Source organism: Ochotona curzoniae, unplaced genomic scaffold, assembly GCF_017591425.1.
Source record: "Ochotona curzoniae isolate NIBS_2020 unplaced genomic scaffold, NIBS_Ocur_1.0 scaffold_3171, whole genome shotgun sequence".
NCBI lineage: Eukaryota > Metazoa > Chordata > Mammalia > Lagomorpha > Ochotonidae > Ochotona > Ochotona curzoniae.
Genome location: NW_024467104.1, coordinates 2,253,509 through 2,271,953, shown reverse-complemented (window position 1 = coordinate 2,271,953; position 18,445 = coordinate 2,253,509). Strand labels below are relative to the sequence as shown.

General features: G+C 43.2%; 1 protein-coding gene across 1 annotated transcript in view; it reads right to left on the bottom strand.

The window, feature by feature from the left end:
* Nucleotides 1–1,030: 1,030 nt before the first annotated feature.
* The window catches only part of CTNND1 (catenin delta 1), a 39,068-nt gene continuing 21,653 nt past the window's right edge, over nt 1,031–18,445 (bottom strand). Inside the window, exons 6-18 of the mRNA XM_041004037.1 lie at nt 16,142–16,605; nt 14,714–14,897; nt 13,358–13,475; nt 12,474–12,627; nt 11,613–11,681; nt 10,759–10,886; nt 10,506–10,656; nt 9,484–9,676; nt 9,049–9,163; nt 8,225–8,312; nt 2,051–2,113; nt 1,625–1,728; nt 1,031–1,247 (exon numbers count right to left, since the gene is read on the bottom strand). Of these exons, the coding sequence (XP_040859971.1) occupies nt 1,083–1,247; nt 1,625–1,728; nt 2,051–2,113; nt 8,225–8,312; nt 9,049–9,163; nt 9,484–9,676; nt 10,506–10,656; nt 10,759–10,886; nt 11,613–11,681; nt 12,474–12,627; nt 13,358–13,475; nt 14,714–14,897; nt 16,142–16,605 (1,996 nt within the window). The 3' untranslated portion in view covers nt 1,031–1,082. The remainder of the gene's footprint in view (nt 1,248–1,624; nt 1,729–2,050; nt 2,114–8,224; nt 8,313–9,048; nt 9,164–9,483; nt 9,677–10,505; nt 10,657–10,758; nt 10,887–11,612; nt 11,682–12,473; nt 12,628–13,357; nt 13,476–14,713; nt 14,898–16,141; nt 16,606–18,445) is intronic.

Genomic DNA, 18,445 nt, shown 5'->3' with positions numbered 1-18,445 from the left:
GCTCCTCCTAGAGGTTCCTCTTCTTTCCAAGATAGCTTTTTGCTCCTTCACAACCAAAAGTCTTCCTTGACATTCTCCTCTTTTTATGGCCTCTTGCAACTGGCCAGGCCACCTCAGCAGACATGTCACAAGGTGGGAGACGAGGGACACGGACAGCCTCAGTGGCAGCACACCAGAACTGGCATGAGGCTTGCAGGAGAGATGGAGTCTGTAGGTCTTTGATGGCCCCTGCCTCACCAGTGAGGAGAGCAAAATTCCTTAATCCCAGTTCTAGAAGACCTTCACTTACTCAAGGGCCCTTGCCAGGTGGTAATATGCCAATGTTGCCAGCCTTCTTTGCTTCAAAAACAGCCATTAGAATAAGGGAAAAGCTCACACTTCCTCTTCTCCAAAAGGGAATAAAGTCCCTTCCCCACCAAGGGGGAAAAAAAATCTTGATTAGGAATCATCAGTTTGTCAGATTGCTGGACACTGCATATATTGCATATAAGTTCCAATTCTTCTCCATTGCTTCCAGTGAATATTTCCACTCCCTCCCTCCACACAAGGCTAAGAGTTCAGGGAGAGTTGGCAAAAATAGCTAATCTGCAGCAGTTCCTCAAAATACGCAAATAACTGAGTGAAGCTTCTTGAAGAAATTGGAAGGAATGGGGGTGGAGGTGGGCAGGACATTTAAACTTCACTGGAAGAAGCTGGGAATTGATAGAAAGAAGGCAGCCACTTTGGGCTGAAAAAGCGGGAGGCAGCCTGGCAGTTGGCACAATAGTCCAGCGAAGAAGAAAAATCATCAGTCCATTTCACCGCCAAAAATAAAAGTACATATATTAGAAGCCTGGATGGAGCGGAGACGGTGGCACTAAATCTTCTGCTGTGGGGAAAACAAGAGAGAAAGCGGGTGTTAACACAGCTGAGAATAAAGAGACCCGAGACAGGACGGCTGGGTAAATCTGGAAGAAAAAAATCAACACACAATAAAGAATCAAGGCAATCAGCGGCTGCATGTCCCCACTTGTCAAGAGGCAGTGATCAGACACAGACAGAACCCCTGAGCCCAGCAAGGCTGCGAGCGCGCTCTGATGACATCAACATGATTGACACGAGGCTGACACACAGAGGCCTCCTTCCTCAAGTCTGATCTTGGGAGTGGCTGCAGGACATACCATGGGGGGGTAAGACACTTGGTGCCCCTCATCATCCAAAACCAACATATCCAACTCTTCCTCCAGGGATTCCTGTCCCTCGTCATGCTGTGAACACATGCAGTTTGTTAGTGCAACAGTACAGAAATGGGAATGTTATATGAGTGTGTGTCAAAGTCCACATACTCAACCCAAACAAGAGGACAGCAGGAGGACGTAACACTGAAAGAGGTAGACAGGAAGATAACACATGAGATCAGTCAGTGTCAGTCATACCAGCAACATTCAGACTTCCCTCCCTCCACCTTCACCACAGAATAACAGCCCGAGAAATCCCAAGAAAAGTCAAAAACCTCGCTTTTTACTGAAAACATCAACCGGAGAGTATCTTTCTCTTTATACTTTTTTTCCCCCCTATTTCACAGAATATACAGCTTCAGAATAGAATTCGCCTAGATGGACAACAGTATATAAAGAGAATTTACCATCAATGGTGTTCCCTTCAATGGCTCCATATCACCCAGATCCCCAGACCGATCCAGTGTTCTGTTATGGTCCCCTCTCTCATTCAGTGTGGAGTAATTGTTATCTAGTGAAAAAGTACATAGAAACACATTATCCTCTAAACTACAATATATATCCAGCAAGTCACTATAAATTAGTTTTGTTGGACACAAAAAGTCATTAAAGCCTGATGCTCCTTGAGTCTAATAGGAAAGACAACATACATAAAACGGAGAGTGTGACACGTAATGACAAAGATAACTGAAGAGATCTGTTTGCAAAGAGCACTGGAAATTAGCAAAGGGAGACTAAAGTAAACTACAATCCAGTACGATGAAGAGTGAGGATGCTAGAAAAACCCACAGACCCAAGTAGCTCTGTATCCTTAGCAGGCATTAATCACCTACCTAGTGATTTTGTGTTAGATCCCATATTGCTCATCTGAATCTCTTCCCGATCAGGTTTCTTATCTATAAGGAGTCAGAAAGTTATCCAGGTCAAAAACCAACCCTTTAAATTCTACGTACATCACAACAATTTCTCTCTGGTCTGTGGAAAATGGCAATGCGTAACGCCAGCCCCCAAGGGCCCTTTAAAAGCAATCCAAAGTGGCAGATGTTGTGGAAAAGTAGATTAACCCACTGCTTGGGCATCTGTGCCCCATGTCAGAGTGCCTGGTTAGAGTATCAGCTACTCATAGCTTCTGGTCCAGCCTCCTCTGATTGTATCTGGGAGGGTTCTTGCCACCCCTGTGGGAGACCTAGATGGAATTCCTGATTCCTGACTTCAGCCTGACCTAGCCCGGGTTGCTGGGCACTTTTGGAGTGAAACAGATGAAAGATTCTCCCTTTCTCCCACCTCCACCCTCTCTATGTGTGTGTGTTACTCTGCTTTTCAAATAAATATTAAAAAAAAACTAATAAGGCGCTAGCACTGGAACAGCTAAGCCACCTCCTACGATGACCTCATCCCACACTGCTGTACTGACCAGAGACTCAGCTGATCCACTTCTCTTCTTGCTTTCGGCCAATGCCCATGGAAGGCAGCGGGTGACGGCCCAAGAGCTTGGGTCCCTGCCACCACACAGGGGACCAGGATTGAGCTCCTAACTCCTGCCTTCAGTGTGGCCAAACCCTGGCTCTTGCAGCCATTTGTAGAGTGAACCAGAAGATGGAAATACAATCTCTCTTTTTTATTCTCCCTTCTATTTTATTTATTTATTATGATTAATTTTCCATTTATTTTTATTGCAAAGTCAGATGCAAAGATGAAGACGGAGAAGATTTTCCATGCAATGATTCACTCCCCAAGTGACCACAACGGCTGGAGCTGAGCCGATCCAAGGCCAGGAGCCAGGAACTTCTTCCAGGTATCCCATTTGGATATAGGATCCCAGGCCTTGGGCCGTCCTCAACTGCTGTCCAAGGCCACAAGCAGGGAGCTGGTTGGGAAGCAGGGTTGTAGGGATTAGAACCAGCAACTCCCCCTCCTCCCCATCTATTTCATAAATAAATCTTTAAAAATAACAAAAGCAGGGCCCAGGGCCATGGCCTAGCAGCTAAGGTCCTGCCTTGAACGTGCCAGGATCCCATATGAGTGCCAGTTCTAATCCCAGCAGCCCCACTTCCCATCCAGCTCCCTGCTTGTGACCTGGGAAGGCAGTCGAGGACGGCCCAATGCCTTGGGTCCCTGCACCCATGTGGGGGACCCAGAAGAGCTCCTGGCTCCTGGCTTCAGATCGGCAAAGCACCAGCTGTTGCAGTCACCTTGGAAGTGATTCATTGGACGCAATATGTTTCTCTCTGTCTCTCCTCCCCTCTCTATATACCTAACTTTGCAATAAAAATAAATAAATAAATCTTAAAAACATTGCTTTACACTTCCACAAGCCTTTTTAAACTCTGTCTTTACAAAACAGCTGGACTTTCATTTCTTCTTGTATTCACTCTATTATTTCAACAAAAAAGTCCAGACTCACACAGATAAGAAGCTGGAAAAGGGAGGACAATTTTAAGATTTTTCTCAGTCAATTGTGAATATTCTCCTGTGATGAACTACTAATATTTAAAAAGTAGTAGTTTCAGAGCCATCATTGTGGTGTGGTAGATAACATCACTGCCTACAACACACATATTCCCTCTGAGCATGGTTCAAGACCCTGTCTGCTCCACTTCCAAACCAGCTCCCTGATAAGACACCTGGGAAAGCAGTGGAAGACGGCCCAAGAGCTTGGGATCCTGACTCAGGTGGGAGACTCAAGAGAAGAGCTCCTGGTTAGAGCTTAAGGAGCCCCAGCCACCTGAGAAGTAAATCTTCCCAAGATATGAAAGATTTGTTTTTCTCTCCCTTCTCTATAACTCTTGTCTGTAAATATTTCAACAACACACACACACACACAATGAAGGCCAGCAGTGGCACAGTTCCCGGAACTTCCAGTTATGGCTCCAGCACCACAGAGGTGCCAGTTCAAGTCCCAGCAGCTTCACTTCTGATCCAGCATCCTTCCAGTGGCTCGGAAGGGTAATAAAGGAATATGCTAGTCCTTGGGCCCCTTTTCCCACGTAAGTGCCAAGACCTGGCTTCAGACAGGCTCAGTTCCAGGCCTTGTGGCCATATGGGGAGTGACCAATAAATGAAATACCTCTCTCTGTCTCTCCTACTCTCTGTGATCCTGCCTTTCCAGTAAAAATAAATCTTTAAAAAAAAAAAGCAGCTATTTCTTGTAGCAACAAATCATAAAATCAAAGAAACTCTTCATATTCTGTTAAATTAGAGTCTATCTACCTGGCTGGCACCCTAAGTAGATTAAAATACTCATACATGATTTTAAAACATCAGGCACTGGTTACTTCAAAATACTGCCTTGTAAAAATTAATGGCATACAAGGAGACCACGGGAAATTGGACTACCCTTGTACTTATTTGCAACTTTGGATCCCCACCCTCTCTGGCAATGACCATCAGGGTTGTGCTGGAGTCCCCCCACCACCCTAAAAATAACAACAAAAAATTAGAATAGACAGTCAGAGAACAACAAGGAAAGCTTAGAACCAGACAGGAAATTGTCAGCTTGGACTCACATATGCCTTACTAGGTAGGACACAAAGATTAGTTACACCTCACTAAGGTATTGAAGCTTTCTCTGCACACCCCTCCTAAAACTGTTCTGCACCTCAACTGTTGACATATGCCTTGTTAAGAGTTATAAGCCAGTTTGGACTATCCTAAAATCTGCCAAGTTCAGTAAAAATTATGCTTCAACACTATAAACTGCTAAATATAAAAATGAAAATAGACACAAGACAGCTGAATAGTACCCTATAGCCATTTTAAGGTGTATAGCAGCCAGTTGTATATAAACTAAAATTGAAATGTCAATGAAGTAGACACAGGATATGGTTAAGCACTTCTATTTTCTAACATATGGGTCACTCAATACCATGTCAATTAACTCCACAATGTTGTATATTGTTGTTATGTTTTGGCTTTTCATTAGACAGGATGATATTCTGCTAGCTCTAGCTTCAGACCAGAGATGGTCTCCCCAAGAAATTGTTGAATTTATCTGGACAATAAGATGCTGGACTCTATGCATGGTCCATGTTTGCAATGAAAGAATCATGACTGGATTTGATTTGTAATACTGCAACAAGGTGGAGAAATGTACCATGGGGGGAAGGCATGGGGAGGGGCTGGGAGAATCCCAAAGCTTGTGAAACTGTATCATAAAATGAAATGAGATTTTTGGAAAAAAAAAAAAGGTCTTAGATTGGTTAAAAAAAAAAAAATTAATGGCATAGCCAGAGGTCATGATTTTTATCTACAACAAGAGGTTAGAGGCCGTTGATTCAATAAACTCATGATCTTTAGAAAGAGTATGACGACTGAGGAAGAAATGCTTCCAGTCCATGTGCATGCCCTTTATTATCTATGATTAACTTCTCTGTAAATCTGGAACAATAAAAAATTATCTTCTGAAATAGTAAAGAAAAAAGCTATGCTGATATTTTAAATATTAACATATATTACATATCAACACAACAAAAATAAATACATTCCCGAAAATCATGATTCCCACTTAAAAGCTCAGGTGGCAGATACTTCCAACCATTGTCCTCAACAAATGCTAACTATATTTACTTCTGAGAAAATGTCTGTCAAATATCACATCTGAATCACAATTGGTCTGCCAATCTTTTTTTTTTTTTAATTTATTTATTTTTATTGGAAAGGCATATATACAGACAGGAGGAGAAATAGAGAAGATCTTCCATCCAATGGTTCACTTCCCAAGTAGCTGCAACGGTTGGAACTGAGCCAATCCGAAGCTGGGAGCCAGGAGCTCTTCTGGGTCTCCCTCGCAGGTGCAGGGTCCCAAGGCTTTGGGTCGTCCTCGACTGCTTTCCCAGGCCACAGGCAGGGAGTTGGATGCGAAGTGGGGCCGCCAGGATTAGAACTGGCACCCATGGGATCCCAGTGTGTGCAAGGTGAGGACTTTAACCACTACACTATCATGCTGGGCCCCTGCCAATCTTATTTTCAAGTAAAACTTGTGTTCTTGGAGCGGGCACTGTTTTGAGCTAGAAAAACCACCGCCTATGGTGTTGGCATCCCAAATGGGCACAAGTTCAAGACTCAGCTGCTCCACTTTCAACCCAGCTTCCTGGATGGAAATCCAGCTCTGTACCCACATAGGAGACCCAGATAAAACTTCTGGCTCCTGGCTTCAAATCGGTCCAGCAACAGCTATTACAGGAATTTGGGGAATGGATCATCAGACAAAAGATCTGTCTCTCCCTCGCTCTGTAATTGCCTTTCAAAGAAATACATCTTGGAAAAAAAATGGTGTTACTAAAGTGCAATAAGCTACTGCGTGCAGTATCAGCAACCCATAGCAGCTTGACAATTAAAATCCAAGGTGCTCGACTTCCAGCTCCCTGCCAAGTTGCTTGAGGATGCTGTAGAAGATGACCAAGTACCTGGGCCACTATCACCAACATGGGCTACTGAGAGTCCTAAGACTCTCGCTTTGACCAGCCCCAAGCACTGTGGCCATCTAGGGTGTAGACCAGTGGATGGAAGATCACTCTGTCATTCTGCCTTCCAAATAAATAACAAATCTTTAAAAAAAAAAAAAGTAGGGGGTACTCCACTTAAAAACTAGCTATCAAACAGTAACTGAAGCTCAGTCATACACATGCTTTCCCTCAACGCCACCATTTTCAGTATGTGACAGAATGCTTGTGAGTACTGTCTGTATCAGCAGTATGGAATATTAAAGAGATGCACAAGGGTAAAAACATGAAATTAACAGTTTCATCAAGCATATTCTGTAGTGAAAATGGTTTTTTGATGCTTTAAGCACCATGGCAGCAAAGACTACAACAAATGTCTCAGTTTGGTGACAGTGTCCAGATTTATGCCAAGCCACCAGCTAGCATTGCTGCTTCTGTACCATCTGCACAAACACCCACAGTGGAGACTCAGTGCAGTGGCACAGCCAGTTAATCCTCCATCCTGTAGTGCTGGCATCCCGTATGGGTGCCAGTGCATATTTTGGCTACTCCACTTGTACCCAGCTCCTTGCTTATGGACTAGGAAAGCAACAGAGCCTTGGGACCTTGCACCTGTGGGGGAGACCCAGAAGTTCCTGGCTCCCAGTTTTAGACTGAACCACCCAGCTCCGCCTATTGCAGCCATTTGGGGGAGTGAACCAACAGATGAAAAGCACTCTCTCCCACTCTCACTTGTTCTCTAACTCTGACTTTCAAGCAAAATAAATCTTTTTTTTTTAAAAAAAGTGGCCAGATCCAGAACGACAGCATAGGAGCTAAGTCCTTGCCTTAAACGTGCTGGAATTCCATATGAGTGCCAGTTCTAATCCTGGAAGTCCCACTTCCCATCCAACTCCCTGCCTGTGGCCTGGGAAAGCAGTCGAGGACGGCCCAAAGCCTTGGGACCCTGCACCTGTGTGGGAGACCCAGAGGAAACTCCCGGCTTCAGATTGGCTCAGCTCCAGCTGCTGCGGCCACTTGGGGAGTAAACCATTGAACGGAACCATCTTCCTCTCTCTATATCCACCTTTCCAATAAAAATAAATACATCTAAAATGGAGATCATTGTTATTTAAAACAAAAATGGCCACAGTGTGTGGACCCTTGGACCACATTTCCTGGGCTCAACTGTTACTGAGGTCAAATCCAAGCGTCATTCAGGTCACAAGGGTCATAATGTACCCTTCATGCAAAAATAAAAATTTACAAAACAAAACACATTTCATCTCTTAAAAGAAAAGGTAAGTGTTCTCTTGGCAAAAGTGTTTAAAATATATATATAACCCAAATCAGTGAATATCTCTGGGTAACAGAAATGCATCTCATGTAAAAGTGGGGAAAAATACCTTCCTGTTTCATTTTGATTTCTAATGCTGGAACTTGCCTGTTTCTGAGTTACAACCTCAGAGCAAAGTATTATTCACCTTCCTCAAAAGACTAGCGCATTCAAAAATAATTATATACCATAAGTTAGTAAGCCCAGCACGAGTGGTTGCAAGGACAGGGGCTGGCCCCGGGATACTGTACCTGCTTTCTGGTTGCGATCAATGAGAGGGAGAGTGCTGTCATCGTATGAATGACTGCTCTGGCTTCGGGAAGCATGATTCAGGTTCACCTGGAGGCACACACAAAATGCAATAAATCACTAAATGCTGAATCCACCTGTAACTTACTCCTTAAGGGGCATAAATCTCTGGGTTCCTACTGTCAAACGTAACTCTTATTTTCTGTTAACGATCTTTCTCTATCTGTTTGAAAGGGAAAGCCACAGAGAAAAAGAAGCCTGCAATAGCTGGAGCTGAGCCAGGGCAAAGTCAGGAGACCAGAACTTCACTCAGGTCTTTCAAATGGGTAAGAGACCCAAGGATCAAATGTACCAGATGAAAATCTGGTACAGTCTCGGGACACTAGCCGGAAATTGAACTGGGAGCAAAGGAACTAGGACTCAAAAACTGGCACTCTGATATGGGATGCAGGCGTCCCAAGTGGCGGTTTAACTTGCTGTGTTACCATGCTCATCCTTTTGATACAATTCATGAAGAAGCCAAGCTGTAAGAGTTGAATACTCTACATAGTAAAACAAATTGATACTATGGCTTCCATTTATGTTTCACAAAGTCATACACTAGAAGGAAAGCATCTTGGAAAATGACAAACTCTCTAAGTGTAGCACAATTGGGAACAGTCACAAAGGCCATCATCATTACTCATCACTATCAACATTCTGAGGACATTATAACCCAGAGAGTAGAGTTGCTTCAGAGGAAGAATAGAGATAATAATTTCTTTACTAACTGAAAAAAATCAAAGCCAGAATCATTACCCTAAAACCAAGAAAAACAAGGCTGTACCTGGAAGTCCGATTTCTTCCACCCTTCCTTCTCCAGTGGCTTGCGCAGTTCTTTATACCCCCAGATTGTCTGTAGCACAAGTGCTGCTGCTCGAACTTCTTTTTCTGAACGATTCCTTTTGAGGAAAGTAATACCATATAGGAACTCAGAATCTACACCTTCTAATTGGAAGGTAGGAATGTAAGTCGCAAAATAGGCCAAATAAGTTTTTTACTAAAAATCCTGTACTCTGTTGAAAACAACAAGACGGCATAGTTCGATATCATATCAGAGTAAATCATCAATTGCTGGGTCAACATTAAGACAGAAAAAGCAAGCAGCATTATTTCACAAGTAAGTAAATAAAAACCTAAGACAGCAAGGCAGGAAAGCCCCTCTGCAGCCACTCCCTTGTCTGCTCGAATTCCTCCAGCTGTGATTAAGTAAGCAGCTCACCCTGATTTGTTGATTAACACCAGCTTCTCGATGCCCTGTGTCTCTCGGAGCTTTTTGGCGGCCTCCAAGTTCTCGGCAATGACCTCATTGATGGTGTTCAAAACAGAGACTACAGTGTCTTCGGAGAAATTCCAGGAGGAATTCTGCTGCCCCCCAGGCAGATTCTTCACCAAGTTAGGAATAGCATGTTTACCTATGGGAGTAAGACATGAACAAATAACACTATTTGATGATGACAAATAACACTACAATCTTTCAGATACTCTTAACAAAAATAGAATGTTGAATACTAAAATAATTCAATATAAAAGAATCATTTTGAATTTTAAAAAAAGTAGGTAATCTGGGCTGCACCTCTAACTTATTATTTAATATAAACCCATATAAAATTACTTAATTTCCATGACCCTCAGTTTCCTTATCTGACACGCAAAGTTACTTCAAAGCTGTAAAGGTTTAAGTTTGTTCTGGTACCAAACAAGTTTTAAATCTAAATGCCAGTTTCTCCTAATACATATTTCCCCTGGATTATTTTTGTATTTTAAAAATGACTAATCTTTGCAGGAACCAGCATGGTGGTGCAGCAAGCTAATTCTCTGCCCTAAAGCACTGGCATCCCACATGGGCACTGGTTTGTGTCCTGGCTGCACCACTTGCAATCCAGCTGAGCTTATGGCCTGGAAAAGCAGCAGAGGACCCAAGTCCTTCGGACTTTGCACTCATGTGGAAGACCCAGAAGAAGCTCCTGGCTCCCAAATTCAGATCAGCTCAGTTCTGGCCACTGTAGCCGTTTAGGGAACGAACCAACAGATGCAAGACCTTTTCCATCTCTCCTTTTCCCTATATAAAATCTGTCCTTCAAATAAAAAAGGCTTTATGAAGACTCAGCAAGGGCAAAAAAGTAGCATTCTATTTTTGCAGCCCTCACTTCTTATCCTTTCAAGAACTAATGAGCTGTTATACTCACTAACCCTTGAATTCACAAGCTGTGGAGGGCTACAGTCTTGCACTCAGTTCCTTACCAATCAGCTCTTTGTTACGGGCATCCACAGCCAGGTTTCTCAGTGCTCCAGAGGCAGCTTTCACGACTCGTTCATGTTCATTGGTCAGTAGGTCAGCTATGGCAGAAAGAGCCTTCTCCTGACGCAGAGCAGACCGGATATAACGACCATACTAAAAACGCCACATGGAAAGAGGTAGAGCCAATTAAAAACAGTGGCCAACTAGTTACTTAAGTTCTCCCATGTCCAAATCCATTGTCTAAAAGATTCTCACCGTCCAGCGCCCAGCGCACAAGTTCTGAATGGCTCCAGCTGAGGCTTCTAGAATAGCAGGAGTCTTGCTTTCCTTGAGAAGGGAGATGTATATGCGTATCACCTCTGGCTGAAATAAGAGCTCATAGCCTATACAAGGAAGGGCAAGGAGGTAAAGGACACTAGTCAACGCCTACAGTCCAGCTCTGGATGCTCAGAATCTGAGATTACTGTTCTGGGTCGATGGCCTTTACCATTCATCCCCCTAAACTCTCCCATCCATTCAGGCCTGACACCATGTCTTCTTAACTATGAATCCATGCTAACAGGAGCACAGATACTCAAGTCATCACATTCAACTCCTTCTCCTTTTTCCCCGCCTCTTCCCTCCCACAGTGTACTCTGGCCCTGGTCATTCCATAGATTCTTCATTCCAAATAAATTATATTTTTAACTTGGCCCAGTCATTCTGCCCAGCTTTCCCATTATTAAGTAAAAGGGCCCATTACACACATAACATTTAACATTTTCATAACCATGGAAACTTTGTGAACTTCAGACCCACTGTACTAATGAATTAAACAGCGAGAAAGATTTCTTGTAGCACCAAGGAGTAAGCCCCAAAGATAGTAGGAGCCACTGAGGGTGACCATTAGGAACTTACCTCACTCTCAAGGAACCTGAAGCATTGCCTCAACAAGCATTCCTCTGTAATTACTGCTATCATACTAGTTTCCTAATGATTTTATTCCCAATCCTTAAGTAGAGAGACTAACAAACACATCGCCTGCAGTCTGCTGTCAGGCTCCTAGCACCACGTATCAGTGAACTATGCTTTTGAGATTTCCAGAGACAAGGAAGGAGAAGACAGTCTACCTCGAGCAGGACTGGTCCTTTTAGGGAAATCCACTGTTTCATTTACAGGCTCCTCGGGGGGTTTCTTTCCTGTGGAGACGAAAAGAGAGGAAAAATAAGAATTAAAAGCTTAAGATAGGAACATTGCAGCTGACAAATTTTTCATTCTTCAGTCAGATTCTTTGGGTCAGGGATGCATCAAAGGGGGTAGGTTCCAGTTTGTCCCAACAGGAGGCTACACAGAAACAAGGACAGAAACAGGCAGCAGCAGGTAAGCAAGAAAGACAGCCCCCATTGCTGCTGTTACCCTGAATCCTGAAAACAGGGCCTGCTGCCCAGGAACGGCATGCCAAGAACCACCAGCTCAGAAGAGCTAAGGTCTTCCTCAACTGAAATTTCCCGACATGCATCCACAAGGAAGGAAGGGTTAGGCAAGGAAATAACTAGGGAAGCTAAAACCAAAACATGCAAATTAGAAGTAGGCAAGCGGCTTAAAAGATTCCACTCACCTCTGGAGAACCACTCATCTTCCAGTGTGTCACCCAAGGTAGCAAGCAGAGAAGAGAAATCAAAGGAGAAAAATGCAGGACAAAGATGTCAATAGAGTCATGGACAAACAAGCAGGAAAGCACAGAAGAAAAGATAAACACGGGAAATACAAAGGAGGAATGGGGGAGAAGGCCGCGGATAAGTTGAGTTCTCACTGCTCAATACCCAGTCACCAATACCTAAACCACCACTACAACCACCAGAACACCACCACCACCACCACCACCAAATGAACAAAGCATACAACACAGGAGAAGCAGCACCACAGCAAAAAGACACCCTTGACCAACAGACTTCCACTGTTAGGCAAAAAAACAAGAAACCACAACTCACCTTTGCCCTTCTTGGCCCCAAAGCAGCTGGCAGCATGTGGCCCAGTATTGTTGGCAACGTTGGGAGGTGCCTCCTGATAACGCTCTGCCTGTGGGATCTCCCGGTGAACTTGATAGGACAAGTTTCGAAGGAGGCAAACACAATTCTCCACAAGCTTAGGGACACAAGACAAACGGCTCAAACAGAGAAGTGATTTGCCACCAAATACATTTTTCTATAATTCAAGTATTAAAATAGCAATCTTCAAAAATATAGCCCAATTCTTCACCCCCCAGATTTCATTAAAAGGCTATAGTTTGTGGCTGATGGAAGGTCCAACAGCATTTATTGCCTCCTCCCACTATTTGGTGCACCATGTAGAAAATGTACAATACTGGAAGATCCAAGCAGCTTTAAAACATATAGATGAATGACATTCTAAACTGTCTCGGAGCACTGTAAGTTAAGCCACTGCTAACAACACCAACATCCCATACAGGCAACACTCTGGGTCCCAGCTGTTTCACTTCTGATCCAGCTACCTGCTAAGTTGCCTGAAAAAGCAGAAGATGGTCCAAGTCTTTGAGCCCCTGCTACCCATGTGGGAGATCAGGAAGAAGTTCTGGCTCCTGGCTTCATGCTGGCCCTGCCTATTGTGGCCATATGGTAAGTGAACCAATAGATGGAAGATCTCTCTCTCTACATCTCTCCTCTCTTCCATAATTCTGACATTCAAATAAATAAAAGAGAAGAAAGAAAAGATAACAAAAGAGGAAAAAGAAAAGAAAGCATCTTCTTCTAAAATGAATGCCCACTGGAACATCACCCAAAGTCTTGAAGGACAGGTCTGCACCACATTTACTCCAAGGTTACAGTGGGTAGAACTCACTTGACGATTAACTTACCTTGCTGTCTGAATCCTTCTGTCCAATCTCAGCCTGAACAATGAAAATAAGGGCATCAACCAAGCCATCACATTCCCGAAGCTTCCGGCGAGCTTCACTCCTCTCTGAGCTTACATTCCTAAAGGGAATCCAGGAAAATATTCAAACAACCCAAATCCCAATTGTCTCTTAGCAAGCCCTTCAACATCTATAAACTTCCTCAAAACCTCCTCTAGTCATTGAAATAAATGGTGAATATCTATTGTAAGGTACTACAGTTGACAGAAATTTAATTGATAGTCCCAAACCCAGAAACTCTAATAGCCCTATAGGTGGGTTAGAGGTTAATAACAGAAACAAACAACAGTAATTCAAGATGAAATAAATGCTTCTTGATTGGAAATATAAATGAGGCATGAGGGGGTACATTTGAAAGGAGGAAAAACTATATTACATTGATAGAATATACAAATAAATTACATAAATGCAATTTGCATGCGGGGTAAATTTCAAAGAAGGAGATTATACTGCATTTATAACATACACAAAGAAGAAATCAGGAAAACATACCAAAAAAAAAAAGGCATTTGCATGTAGCCTACAAATCATAAGTAAGGAAAAAAAAGGCACTGGCAGATGTAAGAAATACTTTCTGGGCTCAGCATGGTACCCTAGCAGCTGATGTTCTCAACTTGCACACACTGGGATCCCATATGGGCGCCAGTTCTAATCCCAGCAGCCCCACATCCCATCCAGCTCCCTGTATGTGGTCTGGGAAAGCAGTTGAGGATGACCCAAAGCCTTGGGTCCTTGCACCCACGTGGGAGACCTGGAGGAAGCTCATGGCTGCTGGCTTCGGATCGGCTCAGCCCCAACCATTGTAGTCACTTGGAGAGTGAATCATCAGAAGATCTTCCTCTCTGTCTCTCCTCCTCTCTGTATATCTGGCTTTCCAATTAAAAAAGAAAGAAAGAAATATTTCCTTCCTTATCCATACCCCTCCCTCCTAATACTGTACTCCTTTTGTTGCATTTATCACAGTCTGACACAAAATATAGCCAAGAACAGGGACAGACACATAAGCCCAGGCCCAGTCAGGCACCTTGTGTGGTAGGTCCCGACACATTTTGATCAAATGAGATGAAGTCCAGAAGTGGCACAAAAGAATGAGGTATAGTAAATAGCAATCAATTGATATAAGCAGATGTGTTGAATGTGTAACAACTCAGCAGCAGCAAACAAGGACAGGATGGAAATACAATACATTATGCAAATATGAATGGAGGTTAAACAACAGGCTAATGAGTCTTTATTTTTGAAGAAATTTAAGTTCATCTTCCAAAACTCAATCTGCACAATCAAAGCCACTACCATTACCTAAGGCAGCCAGCTGTGTTGGTGAGCACCGACTCCCACTCAATATGGCGCGGTTTACAATCTTCGTTAGGTTCTCTTTCCCAACCAGAATGTGGGATGATTACTTCATCTGTCAAAGCGTGCAGTGCATGGTCCACAATCTCCATTTTGATTGAGTCATGGGATGAAAGATTCCACAGGGTTCCTAGCAGGAACACAAAAGCACATAAATATCAAAGAAAATGCCCTGTTTCATCACTTCCCAGTCTTTCCCAATGACCAAGTACCCTGTAGTAACATTTGAGCTTCTGTCTGTGGCCCATACAAACATATATTTCATGAAATAAACGTTTCATAAAACAATACTATCTTGTCTATCTTTCCCACAGTTTCACAGTCTGAGCACTAGACATTTCTGGACAGATAATTCTTTCTTGTGGCCACCTGCTCTTTCTGCTGCTGGATTCTTCACTGGCATCCCTGGCTTTTACCCACTGGACGACTGAGGTAGTCTCTACTGCTACTGTCAAATTATGACACCCCAAAATCTGCTGACATTACGCATGTCCTGGGAAGGCAAAAACCACCATAAACTTAAAACCAATGGTCCTTGCCATTTTTCTTTCCTTCTCTTGGAATGCTACTTATAATTCACAAAATCATGTTCAATTCATAATAACAAATCACACCTCACAACATGAAAAATCACTGTTCTAATTAAAGCAAGTACCAAAAGCTCAAATGTTCACATGGGCCAGGCAAGTAAGTCAAGAGAAACAGATATTTTTATTTGAGGATAGGACAGAGATCAACTATCCAATGGCTAACTCCCCAGATGCCCACAAATGGTGGAGGTTGGCCAAGGACAAAGCTGGGAGCCAGGAACTCAATGCAGGTGCCCCACCCAGGTGGCAGGAAGCCAGTCACCCGCGTTATCATCACTGCCTGCAGGATTCTGCATCAGCTGGGAGCTGGAGCCAGCGCTGCGGCCAGGAACCTAACCCAGGCTTAATCACTAGCCTGCATTCCTACCCCCTGCACACTCTGTCTTAATTACCAGATCATGGATTTTAAAACCTGACATTTAGCTTCCACATGGGGAGAACGTCCTATGTGGCAGCAGTCAGTCACAGAGAACAGAGCACGTTATCAATTATGGTAAAATGGAGAGCACTTGCTCCAAAATCAGCTCAGAATAAATGAATAATGCCAGGCTGGCAAACAGCCCCATTCTTAACACCACCACCTGCTCAATGGATGCCAGAATCTGGAGCGGTAAGTGAAATCTTTTGAATACTAACATTAGCAAATTCTAAAATTCAAAAACCCTGATGCAGACACATTTGTAAATTGAATCTGATCCAGTTCACAACTTTCATTAACGTTTACCCTCCAGCTCTCAAAATCTTTATACAGTTACAGTGACCCTGAGGTAGCAATTTTCCTTACCAGTAATGACTTCAGTAAGGTCCATGTCACGAGCCTTTCGGAGCAATCGCACAAGGGCAGGGACACCATCACAGTTTTTTATAGCGATTTTGTTATCTTGGTCACGGCCAAAAGAGATATTCTTCAGCGCTCCACAGGCTCCAAGGTGTACCTCCTTTTTCGGGTGGTCTAACAACCCCACTAGCACTGGGATGCCCTTGAGTCTCCGCACGTCGGTCTTCACCTTGTCGTTGCGGTAGCATAAGTGTTGCAAGTATGCAGCTGCGTTGGATTTGACAGCATCCAGGCGAAATCCTAGCATGGCGATCACCTCGGGCAACTCTGGCTGTCTCCAATTAGCAGGGGGTGGCCCTCCCTTGCGCAAGCTATCCAAGCTTGCCAAGCTTCCTCGCTCGTGCTGGGCCAAAGGAGCCCAATAGTATTGATCCGAAGGCACCTCCTCACCAATCATATCTTCATAGCTCCTGCAAAGTTTTGGAAGAATCAAGAGAAAAAAAACATACATCAAATCTAGATTCCTGAAACACTCCATGAACCTTTACCTCCAAGAAAACATAAAGCTGAATTACACTGCATAAATGACATCCTGATCAAATTCCTTTAGAGGGACAAGAAAAATTAAGGTAATTTCAAATGTACCTGTAATTGGTTTAAAGCTACCTTCTTTTGTTCTATGAAGTTTGGTGGCTCAAATCCTTAAAAGGTATTTAGTAAAGCTGATTGCAGAGAAAGAACCAAATCCTGGTAATTACCATTTACTTTTCAACAGCTACTACCTTCTCTAGATAGATTAAAATAAAGCTTCCTGAGTGAGCAGTTGTGGTAGTGCAGGTTGGGTTGCCACCTATGGTACCAACAACCAATACAGGTCCTGCTTCAAGTCTCAGCTACTCCACTTCTGATTCAGCTAATAGCAGCAGGTCCAAGTGTTTGGGCCCCTGCACCCATATTAAAGACCTAGATGGAGTTCCTGACTTCTGGCTTTGGCTTGGCATGACCCAGCTCCAGCCATTTCAGCCATTGGGGAGTGAACCAGCAGATGAAAGATCAATTAGGTCTAGCACAATGGCTTTGTGGTTTAAACCTTTGCCTTGCACGCACGCGCTGGGATCCCATACGGGTGCCAGTTCTCCACTTCCCTTCCAGCTCCCTGGTTGTGGCCTAGGAAAACAGTAAAAGATGGGCCTTAGGACCTTCCACTCGTGTGGGAGACCTGGTAGAAAAACCTGGCTCCTAGCTTCAGACAGGCTCAGCTCTGACCATTGCAGCCACTGGTAAATCTGACTTTCCAATAAAAATAAATAAATCTTTAAAAAAAAAAAAAAGGCCCATCTTTGAGTCTGACAAGGTATACACTTGAACATAAATTTTCACAGTTCAGCCCAATTTCTTATCTACTACTCAACAAATATTTGCCATGACTTTCACCTTCCATTTTTCTAAAGGCAATCTTTTCAACTGTATGGAAATATTACATGTAGGATGCCTAGCCAATAAGAACAAAGACAAAGCAACGGAAGGTGAGGGATTTTTAAACCAGTCTTTGCTTCAGTACTACCAACCACCACTAGAGGGTGAGTCTATCACACTATTATTTATTCATAAGCACCAGGAAGAAGGAATCCATCCCGTTCTCAGTGAGTTCATCTCCGCAGCGCCACAGGAGAAGCTACTGTATGGAACTCTACAGATAAGACAGGTGTTTGTTCCACAAACCACTCCTAGTGCCACCAGTGACTCAAACAGGCAAAGCATTTATTTAAAAAGTAATATTAAAATCAACCAGTGTTATTCTAAAATAACATTAAAACAAAATACAGGTTTTATGGCTAAGTCCTGAAACAGGTTGGGTTTGTTTCTCCATACAAGAAAAAAGAATCAAAGGATCAGGAAAAGGTTAACATGGAATCTTTATCAGTGGATCTTGTGCTTTACTGGGTTCTTCAAGCTCTGTTCTGAGCACCTATTCCTTTTGTTATTATTTTAATATAAACATTACAAAAGCAATTACCATTCCAGATTTTGGTCACTTGGGAGACTTCTGTCTTTCATGTCCTTCTAATGTAGACAATAGATGAGGACTTTTTTTTTTCATTGTTGTATAAATAACAAAGCTGTATTCAGAAAGATCAAATGACTTGCTTAAGGGCACATAGCTAGTGGCTGAGGAACAACTAGAATCAAGATAATCACTGCTTTCTTTTGAGTTTGACCTTGTATTACTCTTCTAGGGCTGGAACAGGAAGCAGCAAATGTACTTGATGGTCAACAGGTTTAAGTCCAATGCAACAGTGGAACAGTTCC